At 58.6% G+C, this 23,069-nt stretch overlaps 1 protein-coding gene across 5 annotated transcripts in view; it reads left to right on the top strand.

Moving 5' to 3' along the window:
* Nucleotides 1-23,069, top strand: part of SLC38A9 (solute carrier family 38 member 9) — a 39,074-nt gene that overhangs the window by 4,372 nt on the left and 11,633 nt on the right. For 3 of the 5 annotated variants that reach the window (XM_028137137.2, XM_054715358.1, XM_054715359.1), the window contains 8 exons: nt 10,483-10,615; nt 12,269-12,390; nt 12,488-12,551; nt 12,798-12,891; nt 14,353-14,523; nt 16,076-16,135; nt 17,458-17,659; nt 19,597-19,704. In XM_028137137.2, coding sequence (XP_027992938.2) covers nt 10,483-10,615; nt 12,269-12,390; nt 12,488-12,551; nt 12,798-12,891; nt 14,353-14,523; nt 16,076-16,135; nt 17,458-17,659; nt 19,597-19,704 — 954 coding nt within the window. The remainder of the gene's footprint in view (nt 1-10,482; nt 10,616-12,268; nt 12,391-12,487; nt 12,552-12,797; nt 12,892-14,352; nt 14,524-16,075; nt 16,136-17,457; nt 17,660-19,596; nt 19,705-23,069) is intronic. The other 2 variants (XM_054715360.1, XM_008160131.3) reach the window with 1 other exon arrangement.

The following is a 23,069-nucleotide window of genomic DNA, read 5'->3' as shown; positions in this document are numbered from 1 at the left end:
TTTAATGTGATTCCCCCCAAATGGCCAGCAGCCAATTCGAACGTTTAAAGTGCTCGGCCCGGTAACGTGCTGGTCAGGCTTCGTCCAGGAGCCGCAGGCTGCCCCCGACGGCCGGGGGTGCGGCTGTCACTGCGCTGGGTGCCAGGCAGTTTCCTTCCCAGCACTCGTGCTCAGTGCCAACTCACGCATGCGCACGGCTGTTCAGCGGGTATTGGTATAAGAGCCAAAGACTGAAAACGACCAGAAGGGCCTTGTGTGTCGGGCTGACACAGTGGAATCCTGTTACCCACTAGAAAGAAGGAAGTGGCTTTATTACGTATCAAAGTAGAACGAGTCCTCAACTTCTTCTGTTAGGTGACCGAAGGGGAGTGCAGGGCGGTGTGTGCAGACCACCGCCGTTTGGTGAGAAGGAAGTGGATAAAGTACACGTAGCCCCGTGTGTACGGGACTCTGCAGGGTCAGGCGGGAGCGGAAGCGTGGCGGCCTAGAGAGGCTGAGAGCCGAGGGGGGGTCGGCAGACGCATCAGATGAGCTCAGCAAGCTCACCTGGTCCCTGCCCGCAGAGCCTGATTTTGTTAAGGGTCGCAGTCGTTACAGTCCCGGAGGGGGGGAGGGGGTGAGCCAGTCTCCATATCCCCTTCCTGTGTTCCAGAGACAGGCACGCGTCGCTTAACGACCGGGATGGCTCCTGAGAAGTGCGTCGTGCACACGTCACAGAGGCCCTTGCGCACGCCTGGACGGTCCAGCCCCGGCATGCCCAGGCTGTCTGGTGCAGCCTGGCCAGCGTGTCCCGGGCCGAGCACTGCGGGCGATGCTAACGTGTTGTGCTATGATCACATGCTGGCTACGATGCCACTAGGCGAGCGGAACCTTTCAGCTCCGTCATAACCTTTGGGGACCATCGTCACCTACGCCATCCGTCGCTGTCCACAGCGTCGTTATATGGCACGTGATGGTGCTTAAGTGTTTGTCTTCCTTGCAGCTAGAGATGGCAGTGTGCAGGTTATCGCATGAGGCATTTACCAGCGGCATGTAAGGCGGCCGTGATGGGAGATCGCGGATCTTGTCACTGTCATTGGTATATTCCCACGGCAGGGAGGACAATAAGGAGGGACGCTGAGGCGATGCTGGGGATTTCTCTGAAGCCTCTAAACCAGTGGTTCTCAACCTTCCTAATGCCTCGACCCTCATGTTGGGTAACCCCCAACCATAAAACTATTTTCGTTGCTACTTCAACGCGGTCACCCTGAGTCGCAACCCACAGGTTGAGAACCACTAGCAGGGTCGCCTAAGACCATCGGGAAACACAGATATTTACATAACGATTCATAACAGTAGCAAAACTACAGTTATGAAGTAGCAACGACAATGATGTTATGGCCGGGGGTCACCACAGCATGAGGAGCTGTGTTAAGGGCCGCGGTGTGAGGAAGGCGGAGAACCCGGCTCTGAGTTCCATGGTGAGTGATGGACTCTGTGACACTAGAATGCAGGGCGTCACCCCACATTCCACGGCAGGGCGTGGCGGGAGGCGAGAGGATGGGTTGGACCCTGGAGATGACACGGAAATCTGTTTTCTGTAATGAACCTTGACAGAAGGAGAGGGCGGCGGCTGACCATCACGGCATAGCCACCTGGGTAAGCGTGGGTTCAGGAAGGCAAATATCCGTACGGACGTAGCAGCATTGAATGCTAATTTGCCTATGAAACGATTTATGTTGAAAACGCTGTCTGACGAAAAAAATGCGCGAGTACCTTAAAACGTCGTTATTTCTATGGAAACATGAGCGACTTCACTTTACGTACGTAAATAAGTCAGACACCCCAGGGGATGTATCTCCCGTTAGAAGAACCAGCTCAGGCAGCTGTTTCGAGAACTCGCGTCATTTCTGAGTGACCCTCTGCCTGGGGCCCTCCCACGGCCGCCCGGACCATAGTAGAATTTCTTGTATTTGTTAGTTACTGACCTTTAAAAGTTAGGGTCACTTTAGCCTCATCTTCACGTATCTGTGAAATGATGAATTTGAAGTAGCGCGTTGCCATCGTACCAAACAGTTAAAACAACACGCCCTCCCCCTCCCCTGCCCTCCTGCTCCTGGAATCGCCTGACCAGCACTGCATTTGGGAAGCTGTCGAGCTGCTAAAGGACAGCGTCCCGCCGAGTGGAATGCGGCGCTAACTGACTGGCTTTACCAGAGCCCCGTGGCCGCAGCCTCCGGCGCCCCTGGAAGGGCCTCGAGGAGCTGTGCCCAACGGGAGGGTTTGTCCTCAGGAGGGACACGTGAGGGGGTCGTTGTCAGGACCCAAATGACTGCAGCCAGGAGGGCGCCCTCAGGGAAGGCCGGGCTCTGGCAGGCGGGGGCCTCCCCGGGGCCGGCGATTCCAGGCTGACGGGCAGGGCGGCCTCCTGGGCGGGGAAACGCCGCCACAGGCCGTCCTGTGGGGCCTGCTTGTTGTTTTAACCGAAGAATGTCGAATGTCGGGAACAGCACCTGCTGCTGAGCTGGTGGCTGGTGGCCACCCCCTCCCTCCCTTTGTGGCGGAGCGGGTCCTGCCGCCCTGCCGCCCGCCACGCACATCACTGAGGCGCTTGCACACCTGGGCGGGAGCCCGCCACACACCTCTGAGGGGCCGGTCCCTGCGGGAGGCGCCGCAGCATCGCCTGGGCCCTGGGGGCGTCTGCAAACCCAGTCCCTCTCGCTCTGCGGGCGCCGCCTGCCCAGCGCCTCCCTGGTTTGGGCGAGTGAGGAGTGGGGCGGGGAGGCTCGCAGGAAGGTCAGACAGCGCTGCCGGGTGGCGGAGCCCCGGGAGAGGGCTCAGGCTGTCCGGTCTCCAGGCCTTTGGTGGCCGCCGAGCTGGTGTTGGGACCGCCTCGTGCCTTCCCGGCTCTGGGCGGCCCTGCTGCGGGCAACACCGCTGGGACGGGCCTGCTGGGTGGTTTGCGAGCTTCCCTTTTCCGTTTTCTCCAACTCCTTCTCCCATTCCCCAGGCCCCCACCCCCCACCCCCGGAGCCTCGGCTTTGGGGCTCCTGCCCTGCCCTGTGGACGCCTCTCTGCAGCTGCTCCTCCCACTCTCGTCTCCCCGTTTCCCGTTACCTTCCCGTGTCACTCCTTTTGCTAAAGGCTCCAGGGGACAGCCTGGCCCGGGTTCGAGAGGCTTTAATACGGAGATGTGACAACCGAGTGGGATCTGAGCTCTGCTCCGAAGAACCTGTCCTCTCGGATCCTCCCATACCTCCCTCCTCTCCCCAGATGTCTGCTCCCTGCCCCTCGCACCCCATCTGCCCGCCGGCTGCCTGTGTTGTCTGATTCTGTTTGTTTCTGTTTTGCCCACAAAGCAGCTGTGGTTTATTTTCTTCCCCCTCCGCTTCCTCATTCGCAGTATTTGGAGAAGCCTGAGTTCGGAGGGATCCTGGCCGCGCTGGCCTGGTGCTCGTCGGCCCGGGAGCAGTGTGTGTGGTTGGGAGGAAGAGGGTGGAGAGCTGGCTGTGGGGAGGGAGACCCTCCCTCTCCCCTCTGGTGTCTGCCTGCTGGCCCGGTAATTAGATCTTCCTGAGAGATGAACACGAGAAAGTGACCCCATTTCATGACAGACGCATGTGTGGGAGCCTCACCCACATGAGAGGCAGACCCCACATCCAGGAGAGGCCGGAGACAGGAAGTCACCTTGAGGCACAGCTGACCGGAGCTGGGGACAGGTCCCGCGCCTGGGGCCTGGGAGGGGGGCCTGGGAGGGGAGCCAGGTGCTCCCTGATGAGATACCTGCTCTGCCAGGAAAGTCATCCCTGGGGCTGACCCGGTGGGAGCGAGGCCCCTCCCTCAGAGCCCTCCGGGCGCCGGGGGCTCGGATGCCTTTAGCGCCTTTAGCTCAGAACAGTCGCCTGCTCACCTGGCCGGGCCTGTTCTGAGCCGGCTCAGAGCCACGGGGCTGGTAAGACCGAGAGGGACAGTGAGCCCGGGGTCGGAGAGGGGCCCGCACTTCCGCAGGGACCTGCAGCCCCTTTACGCCTTTACCCCGCGAGGCTGGGAACCTGAGCTCCGACAGCCTGCAGGCCAGCGGGAGACAGGCCCCAGACAAGCCCTGTGAGCTCAGGACGCGCGAACTGGCAGTGGAATGGCCGGGACCCAGCTCAGCGTTACTCGCCTCGTCCCCAAAACCGGGCGAAGGGAATCTAGACTCGCCCAGTACCTCAGGTTGGCTCCCAAAGCAAATGTGAACGCTCCCTGTGAAAACAGGATCGCCCTCGGCGGGCAGCTCCTCATACTCCTTTCCACGAGCTAACGTTCCAGGAGCAAACCTGCCGGCAGGCAGGAGGGGGACCCGTGCTTAGGAAGGGGGGGCGGGGGAATGGGGGGACGGTGCGCAATCGAGACCGGCAGGGAACCCAGAGCGCGGAGTGACCGGAAATAGACGTTATAGCATAAGGTGAGCACTGGGCACTGGCGAGAAATAGACTCAAGAACCAAATTCATGGAAAATGGTTGTTGGATAAAAAAAGAAGCAAATGGAATTCTGGAACTAAAAGAAAATTTAAAAAATCACAGGGATCGAAGGTGAGAAACCAGGCACATGACCAGTACTGGTCGCTGGTGACCATGAGCTGCAGGGACCCCGCTGTCGGGCAGGTGGCCGCTGCGCTCCGGCCTCCTTGTCTGGTCTGTGAACCTGGGACGGGGCTGCCCGTCACCGGAGTCCTGCCAACAGGGACGCCGCTCCGCCGCTGCAGTGTCGGCCCTGGCTGCAGGGCGAGCTCACCCAGGGCCCTTTGGTGACCTGTGTCGCTGTGTCCCAGGGGCAAAGCAGACTTCTCCCGCTCCCGCTCCCGCTCCCGCTCCCGCTCCCGCTCCCGCTCCCGGCCGGAGAGCTGCCGGAAGGTTCCTAAGGCAGCCTTATGGTGGAAGACGTAGGAAAGGGCTCTTTCTCTTTGGGGTCCGTTTAAAGAGCAGATAAGTTTTATTTTTTGTGTCTTCCATGTCTGTGTAACTGGGGTCAGATCGTGAAGAAAGCAGTTTTCGTGTTCATTGGAAGAATCATATATGTATTACAAGTAACTTTGATCTCTAGTCTACACAGACTTACTGAATTCTTTACCTTTTTCATTGCCTCTCCAGTTTTTTTTAGGAAAGGAAGTTTTAGTTAAAACGCTGGCCAGGCTTTGTTCTTCTCCCTGGCAATTTTTAAAAAAATGGGGAATAGTTAGGTTACGAAACTTGAAATGCTACTTTTTCCCAGAAATTCTTCAGTAGATTTGCGTAGGAGAGTAATACTTGGCACGATACTGCAGGCGGAAGCCGACCTTTCTTAGAATTAAGACAAGCTCTTTATTTCAAAACATTGAGCTGGTCATCTTAACTGACTGTGTTTAATTAAGATAAGACGGCCTGCGATCTATTTGACGATCCTGTCCACTGGCTAAAAGGAGGAGCCTCCTGGAGAACGTGCCCTCGGGGGAGTTTTCCCACATCCCGACCTCTCTTTGTTGAGTGTCACTTCCCGTGCGGGGCTGCCTCCCGGATGGGCCGGCGTCCGTGGTGCAGGGCCGCTGCCTCCCGGATGGGCCGACGTCCACGGTGCGGGGCCGCTGCCTCCCGGATGGGCCGATGTCCGCGGTGCGGGGCCGCTGCCTCCCGGATGGGCCGACGTCCACGGTGTGGGGCCGCTGCCTCCCGGATGGGCCGACGTCCACGGTGCGGGGCCGCTGCCTCCCGGATGGGCCGACGTCCACGGTGTGGGGCCGCTGCCTCCCGGATGGGCCGATGTCCATGGTGTGGGGCCGCTGCCTCCCGGATGGGCCGGCGTCCGCGGTGCAGGGCCGCTGCCTCCCGGATGGGCCGATGTCCGCGGTGCAGGCCGCTGCCTCCCGGATGGGCCGACGTCCACGGTGTGGGGCCGCTGCCTCCCGGATGGGCCGATGTCCACGGTGCGGGGCCGCTGCCTCCCGGATGGGCCGACGTCCACGGTGCGGGGCCGCTGCCTCCCGGATGGGCCGATGTCCACGGTGCGGGGCCGCTGCCTCCCGGATGGGCCGATGTCCACGGTGCGGGGCCGCTGCCTCCCGGATGGGCCGATGTCCACGGTGTGGGGCCGCTGCCTCCCGGATGGGCCGATGTCCACGGTGCGGGGCCGCTGCCTCCCGGATGGGCCGACGTCCACGGTGCGGGGCCGCTGCCTCCCGGATGGGCCGACGTCCACGGTGTGGGGCCGCCTCCCGGATGGGCCGACGTCCACGGTGCGGGGCCGCTGCCTCCCGGATGGGCCGATGTCCACGGTGTGGGGCCGCTGCCTCCCGGATGGGCCGATGTCCACGGTGTGGGGCCGCTGCCTCCCGGATGGGCCGGCGTCCGTGGTGCGGGGCCGCTGCCTCCCGGATGGGCCGATGTCCACGGTGTGGGGCCGCTGCCTCCCGGATGGGCCGACGTCCACGGTGTGGGGCCGCTGCCTCCCGGATGGGCCGACGTCCGCGGTGCTGACCTGTCGGGTGGGTGTTACCTACAAGTGCTTCTGAACTGGACCCACGTGTTCCTGGCGTTTCCATTATCCTTTCAGCCTCATGCTAGGCCAGTGATGGCGAACCTATGACACGCGTGTCAGCACTGACACGCGTAGCCATTTCTGATGACACGCGGCCGCTGAGGCGGCCGCATGCCAAGGATGAAACATTTGCTGCTCCTGAGGATGAAACATTTGCGAAATAATGTTTTTTCCTCAAAGTGACACACTACCCGAGTTCTGCTCCGTTTTTTGGCGAAGTTTGACACACCAGCTCCAAAGGTTGCCCATCACTGTGCTAGGCTGAGAGCAAGAACAGAACACAAAACCCTCGCCTTTCTCTTGCCCGTCACTTTGTAGCCGTCAGAGAAGAGTGTTTGTTTTCACGACAGTAGAATTAACACAACTTACACATATTTTTAAAACCAAAATTTGAAGGCATGGCTTGATTAAAAGAATTTGAAATTCATTCTTAGCAGAAGTCTACTTAGTGCAGAGTCCTGGCCGGAGATTCCCCATCAGGGAGTTCTTGTCCACGCGCTGTGACGGACGAAGGTGCGGACTCAGCGAAGCAGCCGCCGGCTTCTGAGGTCAGGAACCGGCGTCGGCGTTCGCTGTGCGTCAGGCCACCCTCCCAGCGACGGGCGAGAGGGTGCAGTGCCTGTGCACTTGAGATCATGTATGTGTCCTTGTGTACATCGTGAACCGTGAAAATGCGCATTTAAAATTGTAAGATGTCATAATTGACCTTGATAAATTACCTTTTACTTATTAACAGTGCGTTAAAACTTTTGACTTTATAATGTCATCGGTAATAATTGAATATGCCTTTATTTTTGAAAAGCGTTTAACTGCCACACAGTAGTTCAGACTCATGTGAATTCCGCGTCTGTCTCACTCAGCAATCTCCTCCAGTGTCTGCTGAAATCGCTGGTCAATTCCCACCCCCCGTGGGGCCGCCCCGTTCCCACGCACAGTGGCTGCGGGCAGGTCTGTGCACGCGAGGACTGGTGTGAACCTGCAGGAAGGAGATGGATTTGAGAACCCGTCGTGGAAACAGGAGCCGAGGGCAGTGGGCCTCTGGGGACAGCGTGGGCTGAGGTGCGGGGCCGTGCTCCGTGCCAGGATGTCCTGTGGGCACCAGCGGAGGCCCGGGTCCCAGGGCGCCCCGCAGCGGGGACTGGTACTACACTTGCTCAGCTCTCTCCTGCCGCCTGAGAGCCGCTGGCAGACCCGCCGGCCCCCCACAGGAGCAGCGAGCACGTGGGCCGTTTTGTGCGTGGTTATTGGCCTGATATTTTTTGAATCCTTGATCCCCTTCTCGGTTTTTTTCTTTACCGCCCGGCCCCGTCGGCAGGTGCTTGGGTGCCTGGGCGTCGGCCGTGTGCGAGAAGGGCGGTTTTAGCCCAGGGCCTTGCTCCCGAGGGGACCCGTCCCGGGTCGTGCTTCCTCCTAAACTTCAGAGGGGCAGCCTGGTGGGCGGGAGGCTGGAGGCAGAGGTAAGAGCCACAATGTCTAAGGAATTTCAGCAGTGGGACCCGGGAAAGGCGTTGGGTGGAAATAAGGCTTCTTTGTTTACAAGGATATTAAATGAAAATGTGGGATTTTGAGTCATAAGTTAAACTATTTTGTAAATCTTGCTGAAGGTTAAACGCATTTTTTCTGCAGCGCAGCCATACATAGAATGCGAGACGAATGTGACTTGTACGCGAAATTCCGTAACTTGTTTGCGGTGGGACAGCCGGGCTCGGTGCAGGTGGGGAGGAACGTGGGGAGGAAGCCGTCGTGTGAAACGGGGCAAATGAAGGCCCGCGTCTCAAGTCCTTTCTTCCGAACAGTGTTCTCCCGACAGAACGATTCATTTTAAAAGTGTGTTCAGATCCAGCGAGAGTTCAGTTTAGACATACAAGTTCTGTATTTGCTCTGTGAGATGAAGCTCTAAGCATCTGTTTCTAATAATTCCGTTAAAATATGCTAAGTTGTATATTTTTGAGAATCTGTTTTGAAAAGATGCCCAAATATTTGTTTGAACAGGCACAGAGCGTCTCGATGAAAACTGTTGGAAAAGGAAAACTTTCCGAGTCGTTTTGCTCAGATACCGGAGCCCACTGAGCGGGTACAGGCAGCAGCTCGGTGGGTGCCGGGCAGCCAGCGAGGCAGCGCCCCCAGCATCTGCCCGCCTGCCGGCCGGCTGGCCACGAGCAGCCCAGGGCGGACCTGACACCGCGGCTCAGAGCAGCGGCTGCAGGAGGACGTCCCTGTCCCTCTGTCAGTGCCGCGCTCCTTGGTCCCGTTGGTGCGCCAGGGCTGGTCCCAGGCCCCGCTCTAAGGCGACACCGAAGCTGTAATCCTCTTGAACTTTGGGGTGTCGTTGCTGCAGAACCAGGGAGCCCTGTAGGGCGTGAGCTCCCAGGGATGGTCACACGTCTCCCGGACATAGGTCTTTTAAATGTTTCTTTTGACTTTTAGAGAGAGAGGAAGCGAGTGAGAGAGAGAAACATCCCTGAGAGGGAAACATCACTGATCGGCTGTCTCCTGCACGCCCCCTACCAGGGATCGAGCCCCCAATCCGGGCGTGTGCCCTGACCAGGAATTGAACCAACGACCTCTTGGTTCATGGGTAGACGCTCAACCACTGAGCCACACCAGCCGGGCAGACATAATGTTTTTACATTGCTGCTTAGTCCTGCGAGTGTCACAGTCCTGGTCTGAATTACGCAGACAGCGTGACGCTGTGAGGGGGGTGGCTTTCTCAGGCTACTGCTGTGTAAGCAGGCCGGTGTGTTCCACCTCTGACCCTCATTCCCCTCCTGTCCACGTGAGGTTTATGGAAACCACTCGCCTCGTTTCGCTTCTCTGCCAGTTTAGAGAGTAGGTCCCGCGGTCTCGTATCCACGCGTTGGCGCTGGTGAGGGCTCTTCCTAGGTGTGAGTTGGGTTAAAGTAGAACGTACCCTCCGTATCCGAGTGCTCTGGTGGGGGATGAACAATAGAGATTCGGAGATTCTGTGCTAACCAGAGAGACAAGACTGCGTCTCACATCTCTCCCGCCGTTTCTCTCAAGCAGCAGAAATTAGACTTTAGTCACTAGGTCTCCAAGTGTCCCCCACAAGGCCAGCTCGGCGGTGTCTTCAGAAATGACGGCCCTTCTTCTGTACATGTCAGCGTCCTTCCGAGCCGAGCGTGCAGGGAAGTCGCACGGAACCAGTGACAAAGCCCTGGTGTTCCCTCCTGAAATGGCACATTCCCGACAGCGTGGGGTGCAGGCCGTGGGGCCACGGGGGCCTGGGCATCCGCAGAGGAGGGCTCCTTCCATGCCTCTGCCTGGCCTCCTTGGGGAAAGGGGACCCCTGGACGCATAGAGCGCGGGCGGGGGTTTCAGGGAGGCCCCGGAGGGTTAGTGACGGAAGTGATGATTGACACGCAGAGTCTGAGCTCTGGGGACAGGGCCTGAGCAGGAGCTCGCCGAGTCGGGTGTGTCACCGCATTCCAGGCAAAGCAGAGCTCGGCACTCGTGAGAGCTGGCGTCTGGACGTCCCCCCGGGGTCCCCGGGGTCGGCCTCGCAAGGCACGGTGGGTCACGCAGCCTGGGCACACGGGCCACGTGGCAGGAGCTGCCGGTCCCGGGGTGACCCAGCACAGAGGAGGAGGGGCGTTCCTGTCCACCGTTCCTCTGACTCAGGGCCGGCAGCTCTGAGAGAGAATGCCGGGCTCTGTCTGAGTCCGATGGTTGGAAACCGACAGCTGCTCTGTTCTCTCTAACGACGGCGTGGAGCCCCTTGTTCTGTCTCCTCAGCCGCTGACTGTCTTCAGTTTAAAAGGCAGCTCGGCGGCCGGGCGTCGTGGGCAGAGCTGGGCTGGAAAGGGCTCCCTTTGTGCGCGTCCTGCCCGCGTGGGAGGGAGCCTGGCCCGGCGCCTCCGTCCCCCACGCGGGCAGGACGCCCTCGTCTTCTGCCTCCAGGATGTTCTCTGTCAGGCGTCTTCCCTCCGCAGGCCTTTCCACGTGGAGCCCACCAACATCGTCGGCGCGAGCGACGTGGTGCAGAGGGTCAGCGACCGCGCCTCGGCCATGAGCAAGCGGATCCACTACTACGGCCGGCTCGCGGCTCCCGCAGACCAGGCGCTGGTAAGGCCGCCACCGCCTGGGGCCGAGTCGGGTGAACGCGAGCAGCAGCCGGGCGGCTCCCGGGCTTGGGCTCCGCTGGTCACGTTCCAAGGGTGGCGTCATGGGAAGTCAGCCCGTGGCTCACTGGTACACGTCTTCCCTCCCGCGGGCTCATTCCTGCGGGGCCTGGCACGCGAAACCGTCTCCGTGTTGACAACAGCGGGCGGTTTGTTGTGGGAGAGGCTGCTCACCCCTGTGCTGGGGGCGCCAGGGGGAGGCCACGGGGCCCACGGGCCAGGGGTGGCTGACTCTTAACCTCCTAAGATCTGTATTGCTAGTTTAGGATCAAAAATATTTGTTTTAAGTAACTGGTTGCCTATAAGCAGTCGCACATTTGAGATATTCAGAAACTTCAAAACTTAAAGAACCACGGAGGCGTTCTGGGAGAAGAGACAGTGCTTTTTCTCAGTAATCACAAACGTGGGAAGGGAGCAGCATGCCGCAGCCCGCTGAGGGGCAGGGATGGGCGGTCACTCGGTGGAGAGCTCACGCTCAGCACTGGGAGGCATTACGACCTTGTGCGGAGCCGAAGGAGGGGCTTCCAGAACATTCTGGAGGAGATGATTTCCCCCCAGTTTTTCACTTGTTCCTCCCGAGGCCTTTCCATTCGTGGTGGTGATGAGTCCTGGTTTCATGCCCGGACTATGTCAGCCTCTGGGAGCAGAAGGAGCCCAGCATCTCGGATCTGGTCAGACGCCTGCAGGCTCTGCCTGTGGAGGCAGCCGTGGCGGGCCGGGCCGGGCCGGGCTGGCTGTGTGTCGTTTGCCGGGACACTCGGTGAGCATGCATCCCCGGGGGAAGCCCTTCTGTGACCGGGCTGTGAGGTGACTGGTGTATCCAAGCACATACACAGTTGATCTAAAATTAGCAATTGATACGACCGTTTTTAATGAAGGTGTTCATCCATCATCGTTTTCGGAGAATCCCGGTTTCCAAAGGACTGTTCTCGGGGGGACGGGCGGAACCTGTCAGGAAGCTACTTTTCCTGCGAAAGAGGGAGGCAGAGTGGGGAGGACGTGGACGGAGGGGGCGGGCTCTGTGGTGAGAGCCCCCGTCCATCCTCTCTGCCTCCTCCTCTGCAGGCTCCTCCCTCTGGTCTCCATCCTCAAGGATCCTTGCAGTTGCCTTTTCCTTAAGCTGCACTGGCCCCCCTTCCCTTCAGCCACCACGGGTCTGAGTGGCCTACACGCAGTGTTCCTTCTCCCCTGGCGACTCCTGCGTCCCTAACAGTGGGAGCTCCTCCCCGCCCCCCCCCCCCTTGCCCCCGGGTCGACCACCTCACTAAGAGTCCGGGCCCACCTCGTTCTGGAAGTCCCCCAGCGCAGGCCAGGCTCCACCGGAGCCTCCTGACCTCGGACTCCCCGGCCCCTCTCCGCTCCCCGAAACGGAGGAGAGGAGCGTGGGGGCCGCGTAGCCAGGGCCTCCCCTCCTTTCGGATGAAGAGTTCGTGGTGGCCGGTCCTCAGGTGCTCGCTCCTGCAGATGTTCAGTGTGTGTGGAGAGAACTTGTGTGTGTTAATTGGGATGTGTCTGTCGTCGGCTCATGACGCTCGGACGTGCAGGAGACACGCTGCGTGGCGTTTGCCGGCCCTGAGTTTGCGTGTCCGTTTCACAGGTTGCCCCAGACCACGTGGTCCCGGCGCCGGAGGAGCGCTACGTGTACAGCCCGCTGGGCTCCGCCTACAAACTCCAGAGCTGCTCCGAGGGGTCCGGGAAGAACAGCAGCCTCGTGACCATGTGAGTGGGCCTGCCGTCGGCGGGGGTGCTGCTGGCTCTCCGTCCCAGGGAAGCGTCTGCGGAGTAACGCCCCCTCCCCGCTGCCGCTCTGTTTCAGCTTCATGATCTGGAATACCATGATGGGGACCTCGATACTCAGTATTCCTTGGGGCATCAAGCAGGTAATGTCATTTTTCAGCATAATTTTAGCCTGCATTCTTGTTCTTTTGTGTAGTGAGTCTTGCGGTAGCGGTTTTAATAAATCTACATCAATTTTTTAAAACAGAGCAGATGATAATACTTAATTTACATGAAGTGGGATGTTTTTATGGTAATTGCTTACCAGGTTTTTATCATGATCACTTAGGGCGGCGTCAGTGTTTGCTCTGACGTGACGTGTGTGCCGTTCTGCGTTTTATCTCGAACAGGCGGGATTCACGACCGGGGTGTGCGTCATCCTGCTGATGGGCCTGCTGACCCTTTACTGCTGCTACCGGGTGGTGAGGTCACGAGCCACGATACGTAAGCGCTGCTCAGTGAGGACCGGCGGGCGTGCACGGCGCGTCCCGCGCAGGGAGCCGCCAGCCTGTGCGTCCTGTTTGGTGCCTAAATCCTGGCCCTGGGCTGACAGCGGCCGCCCGTGGCAGTCAGGAGGCCGCGGGTTCTCTGCGGAACACTCTCACCGTGGAGTCAGAGTCCTTAGCAGGGGAAGGCCTGTTGCTAACTGAGGCCTCTGCAGGAGCTAACCTTAGAAATCTGTGATCTTCTCCAGTTAACGGCGACTTGCTTTGACCTATCCCGACCGAAAGACCTACATGTTGGGCTCTCCTAAAAGTAGACATTATAACTAGAGAAACATAAAAATGGGAGCAATGTGTCCTTATAGCGAACTCTAAAAATTGTACCACACATTTCCTCCACTCATCTCCATAAATTCTGGATCAGGGCGATGCCTTCTTGGATTGTGTTCGAGTAACGTCGGGCCTAAACAGGCGCTCATTATTAAATCCTAGCAAGTATGAGTCAGCAGACGGCATTGCCCAATTGTTTTCCGTCTCTCCTAAGCAGTGGTGTGTTTTCCCTTCATTGTGTTACTTATTCGTAGCCCTTCCCCTGTACCCACAAGTCCCTTGGTGCTCTTGTAGATCTGCCAAGTTCTTCATATGATGTAGCCACTAGCCCTTTATCTATTATTTCTGGTCAATTTTTCCCCATTCCGTATTTGAATGGCTTTTTTATTATACGGGTTTGTTTATATCTGCCCATCTTTTCCATTGTAATTCAGTTGGTAGGAAAAGGATAAACTTTCATGTTCTGTTTCTACACTGTTTTCTAACTTTTCTATAATTTAATTTTAAAATTTTTTAATGGTTTTTTTTTATTGATTTCAAAGAGAGGGAGAGGGAGAGAGGGATACAAACATCAATGATGAGAGAGAATCATTGGTCGCTGCCTCCTGCACATCCCCTACTGGAGGTCAAGCCCGCAACCCAGGCCTGTGCCCTGACCAGGAATCGAACCGTGACCTCCTGGTTCATGGGTCACGCTCTACCACGGAGCCACGCCGGCTGGGCTGATTTTTTTCAATTCTTAACTCAGTTGTGTGAAGCTTAAGTTGGCATGTGTGGTATAAAGTATGACTCAAGAAAACGGTTTCCCTTGTTATTATCTGAGCATGATGCCTTCTGTTCCTTTACTAATGATTTTGTCCCGCCTGGGCTTACCACGTGCTTTTCCTCACGACAAACTGTTACTACACTGTTACCTGTTTCTCAGAGTATCTGTGCCATTCCGTTGACCTACATTTATTTTTATGCATTTGCTCTGTTCTCACTTCTGTTATTTCTCACTATGATCTACTGTGGGCTGCTGTAACACCATCGTCTTTTACTAACTATTCTGAGTTAATCTGGGGAAAGAAAGGGTGAATGTGGAATGTGGAACTGACCCCTGATTTTACTCTCCTCCTCTTCTTCCTCGCAGCATCGGTGGACACCTCGGCCTGGGAGTTCCCTGACGTCTGCAGGCACTACTTCGGCGCCTTCGGGCAGTGGTCGAGCCTCCTGTTCTCCCTGGTGTCGCTCGTCGGAGCCATGGTCGTGTACTGGGTGCTCATGTCTAACTTCCTGTTTAATACCGGGAAGTTCGTGTTCAGTAAGTCTCCACGTCACGTGCGTTCACAGTTACTCCAGGTGCCATAACTACTGTCATGGTTTAGTTTCGCCTTAAATTCTGGACTTGGGACAAATAAAGAATAAGGTACTATTTGTAATTCTAGGAAATATATTTGATTCCATTTGTTTTCTGTGGGTGTGATCTCATATATAATGTGTATGCTCATTTGCAAAGAGTAATTTTTGAATCAGTTATGTCCCTTCAGATTCTCTAATTAATATAAAATGTATTAAGCTCCAGCAGATGTTAGCATAACACAGCTTACGGAGTTAGTTCACAGGTGTTGGTTACGAAGGAAGTTGTGTAGAGTCTCGGGGAAGCAAACTCCAGCCACTCGTCTTCGGAGTGTGAGGATCGCAGTCAGGAACCCGCTGCGCACGGGCCCGCGGGCGCGGGCTGGGAGACGCTGCCGGCCAGGCCACTCGTCAGGGCTCTCCTGGCTCCTGGCCGGCGTGAGCGTGGGCGTCAGGACCGCCGTGAACATCCTCAGCTCCTCATCTCAGACCACGAACCGCCCCTGGGGGTGCTGTAAAACCCGGAGCACGAAACTCCCTCCTTCTGCCCGACGCCCACGCAGTGGAGTCCCGTGTTTAACCTACTTTACGACCTTGAGATCGCCTCTCACTCCTTACCGTCCCCTTTAAGTTTTAATCAAGCACGCTTATTAATGCTTCCTGGGTTAAACAAGGTCAGCGCCACGCAGCACAGAGCGAGCCTCTCAGGCCCAGGCGGCAGGAAACGCGCCCCTGACCGCCCGGCCCGGCCCTCCCGGGGGTGATGGGCGCCAGGTGTCTGCCCGCGCTCCTCACCTGCCGGCTCAGGTGCACGGGGCGCTGGGGGCGTGGCCTGGTCTGTGAAAGCACCGGCCGTGCTTTGTGAGCTGCAAGTGATTTCCAGATCAGTAGGCCCTTGTGTGGCCTTTCCCTCCTGCAGACGTTACCCTTCTGTGAGGTGTGACCAGCTCACACTCAGCGAGCAGAGGGGATGTACACGCGTGGTCTTCACCAGGGCCCTTACCTAGACCAGCCTCTGGGCGGCTAGTGTGAGGTGTGACCAGCTCACACTCAGCGAGCAGAGGGGGTGTACACGCGTGGTCTTCACCAGGGCCCTTACCTAGACCAGCCTCTGGGCGGCTAGTGTGAGGTGTGACCAGCTCACACTCAGCGAGCAGAGGGGGTGTACACACGTGGTCTTCACCAGGGCCCTTACCTAGACCAGCCTCTGGGCGGCTAGTGTGAGGTGTGACCAGCTCACACTCAGCGAGCAGAGGGGATGTACATGCGTGGTCTTCACCAGGGCCCTTACCTAGACCAGCCTCTGGGCGGGTGTTTAAGAACCTCGGTCAGTGACACCAGGGCCCCCCCCCCCCCCCCGGGGGGAGGAGGCTGAGCCGCCGAGCTGCGTGTGGCTGCAGTGGTCTGGTTCCGGGGTCGGCAGTGCCGCCCAGACGACCCTCACGCTGGGTACGGATCAAGGGCTTCGGCGGTGATCGGTTCAGCCTCTCATTCAGCATTATCGAACTCTGTTTCAGATTTTATTCATCACGTTAACGACACAGATGCTGCACTGAGGACCAACGACAGCAACCCTGGTGAGTCGTGTGGAACGCACCGTTCGGCTTGTTTTTTACTCCCCACTTGGCTTCAAAGTAGGTTTAAGGTAGAAATGATGACTCTGTTTTAGGTAAATCTACCACAAAACCGTTCCCACTGTTACCTGGGCCACTACTGAATTGTTGGCCGTCAGTGTGTGAAAAAAGCACAGGAAACCAGCTGCACCCCAGTTAGCGCTAATGTGAGGCGCGCGACGCCAGGTCCTGCGCCCCCTCACGGCTGTGGCCACGTCGGCAGGGCCCGTGTTTGCCGTGAAGGCTCAGCACACAGTTCACGCGCCTGGACCCCTGCCCGTGTTGGGCCCAGGGCGCAGGGCCAGTTGCTGACTGAGTTTTAGGCCCTTGGTGCTCAGTCACCAATGTTAAGGCACACGCCTGTATCCTGTGGAGTCGCTGCCTTCCCGACGGTGAGCAGCAGTGAACACGCATGGCCTGGCGGTGCGTCTGCGCTTCCTGCGGGTGGCGCTGAGGACGCTGCCGTGTGCGTCTCACCGCCGAGCTGTCCCGGAGCGGCATTCACGGGGCTGCTGAGCCTGGGAGCGGGGCAGGCCGTGTTCCATCCACGGCAGACGTTGCCACGGGCCATAGTGCTGGAAACGGCTTCACTTCCCCACTCCTGGGTCACATCTGGGCTCCCGGCTGCCGACTCCGGATCCCTGGAGTGCAGGGTTCCCACGCGCTGACCAGTGATGGGGTGTTGGCGGTGCCGTGACGGCCACTTCAACCATGTCCGCTTTTTATTCCAGAACCAGGGATCAGTTTTTTCGTTTTGGCAAAAGCCTGTCCTCTGGCCGTGGGGGCTGATCACAGCCGCCGCCCGCGTGGCGTCTCATGTTACCGTTACGTACATGAGATCAATGCTGGGGCCTCTCAGATGACCCCCCCAGACTCCTGTGGTCCGATATCTGCTCTCTGGCCGTGGGGGGCTGATCACAGCACGCCGCCTGCATGGCATCTCTCATGTTACCGTTACGTACATGAGATCAATGCTGGGGCCTCTCAGATGACCCCCCCAGACTCCTGTGGTCCGATATCTGCTCTCTGGCCGTGGAGCCACAGGGGTTTGTGGGAGCGCCTCACAGTTCCCAGGAGGAATGAGGGATGTGCCTGCCCATTTTCTACCATCCCTCCCCCTTTCATCGTGTCTAGGTAGGAGGTTTCTAATATATCTGAGTATAAGCCGTCGTCTTTCCCGAGAGGAGAGACTGGGTGATGGGGTGCAGGCTGAGCCTGGGGCCCATGTGCGCCTCCGGGGTCCCGTCTGCTCCCTGCGCGCTCCTGACCGACGCCTTCCCGTGCAGTGACCTGTCCGAGCGCAGGCAGCGGCCGTCCCGACAACGGCTCTGCCGTCCTCTCCGCCAACGCCACGGGCCGGCAGCAGTTCGAGGAGTGGTGGGACAAGTCCCGGACGGTGCCCTTCTACCTCGTGGGGCCGCTCCTGCCGCTGCTCAGCTTCCGGTCGCCGTCCTTCTTCTCCAGGTTCAACGTCCTAGGTGCGCTGAGGTGCGAGGCGGGTGCAGGGAGCCTCCTGGCCCCGTGGGAATGCCTGGTGTGGCGGGGGCGGGGGGGGGCTGCCCGGCTGTTCCTCTGTGTTAATTATTGAGGCGCACATTTCCCTGCTCGGGGCTTGCTTTTTTGTTGTTTTTTGTTGTTGTTTTGTTGTTGTTGTTGTTGATCCTCACCCAGGACATTTTCCCATTGATTTTAGAGGGAGGGGAAGAGAGAGGGGAAGACAGAGAGAGAAACATTGATGTGAGAGAGACGCATCAATTGGTTGCCTCCTGCACACACCTCCCACTGGGGCTGGGGATCAAGCCCACAACCAAGGGACGTGCCCTTGAGTGGAATCGAACCCAGGACCCTTCAGTCCGAGGGCCGACCTATCCACTGAGCCACACCAGCGAGGCTTGGGGCTGTCGTTAGGGCTGGCACAGGGAACGGTGATGACGGTTTCAAACCCAGGTCCCTCCCAGGGCGAGCAGTGCTTCCCGCTCCCTCTGAGTGTGGAGGGAGGAGGAAGTAGACGAGTTCCGGGCCCTCGGTTCCGAAGGCTGGCAGGTTAGCCCTCGCTGAGGGAGGACATGGAGCGGCTCTCCCGTCCCAGTTAGAGTGGAGCACAGGAGCGTCCCCTGACTGTCCGCCTGGGGGTCGTCTCTGCTCGCTCCTCGGTCTGCCGGCCTGAGCTCCTCCGGCGCCTTTTCTTCCTGGAACACGTGTGCCTTCTGGAGGAGCAGACTTCTTCCTGGGAGCCTGTCTCGCACACGCTTCCGAAATCACGGAATGAAATCTGCCCGTGTCTCCTCTTACAGCCTTAAGGTGACCAAAGGCACCCGGTGCCAGCTCCGAGCCGGTTAGCTAGAGACCAGGGCGCCATCCTGAGGAGCTGATGCCCAGCGAGGGCGTAGCGTCTCCCTCCCTGTAGATCTGATCCCGCTGGCAGCCCGGAGTATAGACCCCCGAGACTCCATCACGCTGAGCAGGTGGCCTTCGCGTGTCCAGCAAACGACGAGGGAGGGTTGTCCCTCTTACCCGGCCTCAGCAGGATGCACGCCCAGACCCAGAAAATGAAGTCTGTCCTGCCGGCGGGGCCTCGTGTCTGCAGCCTCGGGCAGCCCCCCTCCAAGCCCACAGTGGCCTGGCGGCTCGTCTGTGGTTTCCTGACTTGCCCACCGACTCCCGAGGGTCAGGTCTTTGACAGTGAGCCGTGAACGGAGAGAAGGATGCGCCCAGCTGGGCAGAGCGTCGCCAGCCTTCTCACCAGGCTGACTCCTTCCCGCCCCTTAAGGACGGTGCCTCTGCCGTTTTCTTGTAAAGCTGTAGCTTCCTGAGAGAAATTAGCACCCGATCCCTAGAAACCTCCTGGCTCAACTCCATTGTGACGACCTAACTCCTTAACGGGAGCAGCCCTCCGACTCCCGTCCCTGGGCCTTCCCGTCCCTGGGCCTGAGGCTGTGGATGGACCGTCTTCTCTCCCCGCCCCTCCCCCCCCCCAAGCAGCTGCCCATCACAACCTCCCCCAGGCCCAGGCAGCGCCCCGGGCTCCAGGCCCCTCGCCTTGCCCTGGATGTCGGACTGACATTCCCAGCCTGTCGACGCCCGAACCTTCCAGCACGAAGACCGAGTCCCTCTTCTCGTGTCGCCCGGCGGCTTTGTGGTGGACTCTGCGGCCTCCGCTAAGCTCAGCTCAGGCGTGCGCCGGCCGCGGCCTTCAGCCATGGCTGAGGCCCTTCCTCGGTCCTCCCGGCCTCCTGCACCGCTTTCTGCTCTGTGTGCTGCTAACCACGCCCGCTCCTGCCTTGGCCTCCCCCCGCCCCCCCCCCGCCCCCGTGTGGTGGGGAGCGCAGTGAGGGCGAGTGTCCTGTCTTTGCTGAGAACCCGGAACAGGCAGGGTGACAGCGATGTGCACACTGAACAGGCCTGATGGTTCTGGTCTCTCACAGGCACGGTGTCCGTCGTCTACTTGACCTTCCTCGTCACCTTGAAGGCTGCTCGCTCGGGATTTCACCTGGAGTTTCACTGGTTTACGCCAACAGAGTTTTTTGTGCCAGGTGAGCTGCTGCGATAGCGGGATTTTACGTTCACCACGTGGACTGTTGCTCTTCTGAGACAGGAATTCTTGCTCACGCAGAGCGTCGTCAGGGATGCTGTTAAGCTGAAACCAGTCCCGCGGGGCCCTGGCTGGAGGCTCCGTTGCTTGGAGCATCGTCCTGCCCCCGGAGGGGCGGGTGGGGCTCCCGCCAGGGTGCCTGCCTGGGCCGCAGGTTTGATCCCAGGTCAGGGCCCGGGGGAGGCAGCGGTTCGTGTCTCTCCCCTCCCCTCCCTGAAGCCAGTTCGCACGCCCTCGGGTGGGCCAGGTGAAGCCGCTCTGCTCGTCCTCGTTAGGGAGCACGCGGGCCCTTGGTCACCTCAGCCTCCGAGTGACCACGCAGTCAGAGCCACGACCCAGACGAGGCCCAGGAAACGGAGCCGGGATTTCAGGGACGTCAGACGCGGTCCGGACGGACACGCGGGGATCGGGCTGCTCGTCGGCATCGTTGCCCGTGGGCTCTCCTATCGCTGCCTTCCAGGCCGAGGGCACTGCTGTGTGTCCCCTCCCTCCCTCCCTCCTTCCTTCCTCATGGTTACAACTTGGCATTTTCTAAAGTTTCACCCTAATGCGCGGGTTTGGACAGGATAGAGCACCGTGAGGCCAGGTGGGTCGTGCTGTGAGGAGACAGCCCGGGAAGGAAGTGACTATTGGACGAGGTGGGCGGGGGAACACCGGCCGGGGCCACAGGCGGCCGGAGAAATGTGTGGTCTGGCCCTGCCCTCACATTAGGTGAGGGAGCAGGATGGCCCAGCAGAGCAGCTGATTGTTGAGCGGGTGGGGTTGCCGCGAGTGATGTCATCAGTACCCGATGGCCTGGCGGAAAGCAGGTCCCCACCCTGGGCTAGAGTATCCTAAAGACGAAGAAGGAGACGTGGTCCGCGACGGCTCCTTCCCTTCTCAGCGCTGACCCACAGCACGTCCCGTCTCCGCTCTGTCTGGGGGCTCCACAGGCTGCGACCTGCCCCCACCCCCCCGCCTGCCCCCCCCACGCCTGCCCCCATTCCCGCTGTGCAGCCGCCCTGGTCCCGGGCTGAGCTGGAGGTCATGGAGGTGGTGGTTGGCGCTGCCTGGTTCCTGGTTTTCCCACGTCTGACTAGTCTCACTAGGCAAGAGGACAAGGAAACGCCCCAAATTACACCCTCAACGTGTTACCCATGAAACACATTCGATGTTGAGGAAGGAAGGAGGGAAGGAGGGAGTTTTGTCTTGGAAATAAAAACTAGAACAGCGGGAGCGTAGAGAGCCGGCAGATCTCAGGGCTCGCCCAGCAGACACGGCGAAGCTCACCCTCCGCGGGGAAGCCCTACGGCAGGAGTTGTCGCTGAGACTGAAGGGCGGCTGACATGTCCACGGGGCGTGACCCCTATGAACTGTGTGCAGACCATGCACAGCGATGGCAGCTAGAGGCACAGACCCCGTTGGAGCTGGGGGGGGGGGGGGCGGGGACAGAGGGACTGGTATTGTTGTGTGGAAGCCTGGGACGAGGACGAGGACGAGGAGCGCCGTGTCCCCCGTCCCCGGCACCCGCTTTGCTCTGCCTTAAAGAGCGTCCGCACATTTTCCCAGGAACTGTCATCAGATAAACTCCCGTGCTGGGCAGAAATAAGGACTCAAAGGAAATGTGTGAGGTACAGCAACTCCCAAAAGTGGACTAGAAATCATGGATGCCGGATGGACAGAATACGGGGAGAGGGCGGGCGGGGAAGGAAGGACAGGGAGGGGGCGGAGGTAGGAGAATAAGGATGAGAACAGAGCACTACTTCGGCGCCCAGCACCACTGAAACTAGTCCATGGAAGAGGGCATGAGGGGATGAACTTGCCAGAGAAGTAGCTGAAGACGTTCCCAGAACTGAGCGCAGGACTTCTGTGCGAAGGGCTCCCCGTGCCCAGCTGTGGCTGAGGCCCCACCAGCCCCCGTCAAATCCAGGGCCCGGCGAAGGGGTGGGCGGAGCGTCCACGCGCAGGCCCGGGAGGGCGCGGTCTGAGAGCGAGAAGACACCCGCAGGGTCACCAAGGCTCAGAATAGGTTATTTTCACCTAAAATGCTAAGCCCCGTCATACTGTCTGTGCCTCTTCAAGTCTTTTGCCCAACTTTCTGTTTTTTAATGGATTTATAAGCATTCTTCATACATTCTACCTGTGCCTCCTGTGTCAGATGGAAGTATTACAGCTATGCCCCCCCCCCCCCCCCCCTTTCTCAATGTGTCTTCTCCAACGAATAAAGCAGCAGCTTGAAAATGGTGGCCAGGCCGGGGCTCCTCGGAGACCGCGTTGTCCAGGAGTCTGTGTTCCTTAACTCACTGAGCAGTGGTCCTGGGCTCCCTCGGAGTATTTTCCGTCCATCCGTCCGTCCGTCCGTCTGTCCGTCCGTGTGTGGGGGGGTCAGGCTGCAGCAAGTCCCTGCAGGCATGTGGGTCTTGTTTTTTAATCCGCTCAGCCACTCCGTGTCCTGTGTTTGGAGAGCTCAGTCTGTCCACACTGAGACTAACTATTGGTAGCTATGGGCTTCCTATTGCCGTGCTGTTCACTGATTTCTTGTCATTCCTTTCTTCCTTCATGCTGGGGTGACTTGGATTCTTACTGAAGAGTTTTCCCATTGTTCCTCTAGAATGAGTATCTGCAAATAAGGTCATATGTAATAACAATCTTACCCTCTTTCCCACCTTGGTGCCGCGGTTATAGTTACGTGAGCATAGCGCTGCCATTGCGATGGTGTCATCTTTACTGCTCCTGTCAAAGTCACTGTGTTTATTGCAGAAAGTTTAGAGCAGAGGTAAGGGTTCCTCTAAACTAAATCCCGCTCGCAGAGGCAACCCAGCTGCACTTTGGGATGGTCCTCCCATCTTCCTTTGCACGCACACGCGCACACACACGTGCACATGCACACACACCCGCACACACACGCACACACACACGCACACACACGCGCACTGTTTTCAGTAAAAGTAAGATCCTGCCAACGTGCTGCTTGGATCCTGAGCACTTGCCGTAACATGCAATCCTCCTCTAGAGCATGATCCTCACACCTGCGCGTCACTGACAGCTCATCTTCGAGTAGCCATTCCCCGCCATGCAGACGGCTAAGTTAGTTCGGTATTTTTGAGCAATGCTATGTCGATTAGCCATTAAGAAATGTTAAGTGACCAATCCTCCCTCCCACGATTCCTTTTCTCAAGTCATTTTTTTCTGGCAAATACAAGTATTAGGAGGGGGGCTTGAGGGTCCCTCAGAACCCTGGATTTGAGTCTGCTCTCCACACGGCTCAGGTGCCTCAGACGGACCCTGTGTGAGGTTCCCTCCCGAGGAGTCACTCCCAAGCACTTG

The sequence above is a fragment of the Eptesicus fuscus genome, chromosome 4 (assembly GCF_027574615.1).
Source record: "Eptesicus fuscus isolate TK198812 chromosome 4, DD_ASM_mEF_20220401, whole genome shotgun sequence".
Taxonomy (NCBI): Eukaryota; Metazoa; Chordata; class Mammalia; order Chiroptera; family Vespertilionidae; genus Eptesicus; species Eptesicus fuscus.
This window is presented reverse-complemented; position numbering and strand designations above follow the sequence as displayed.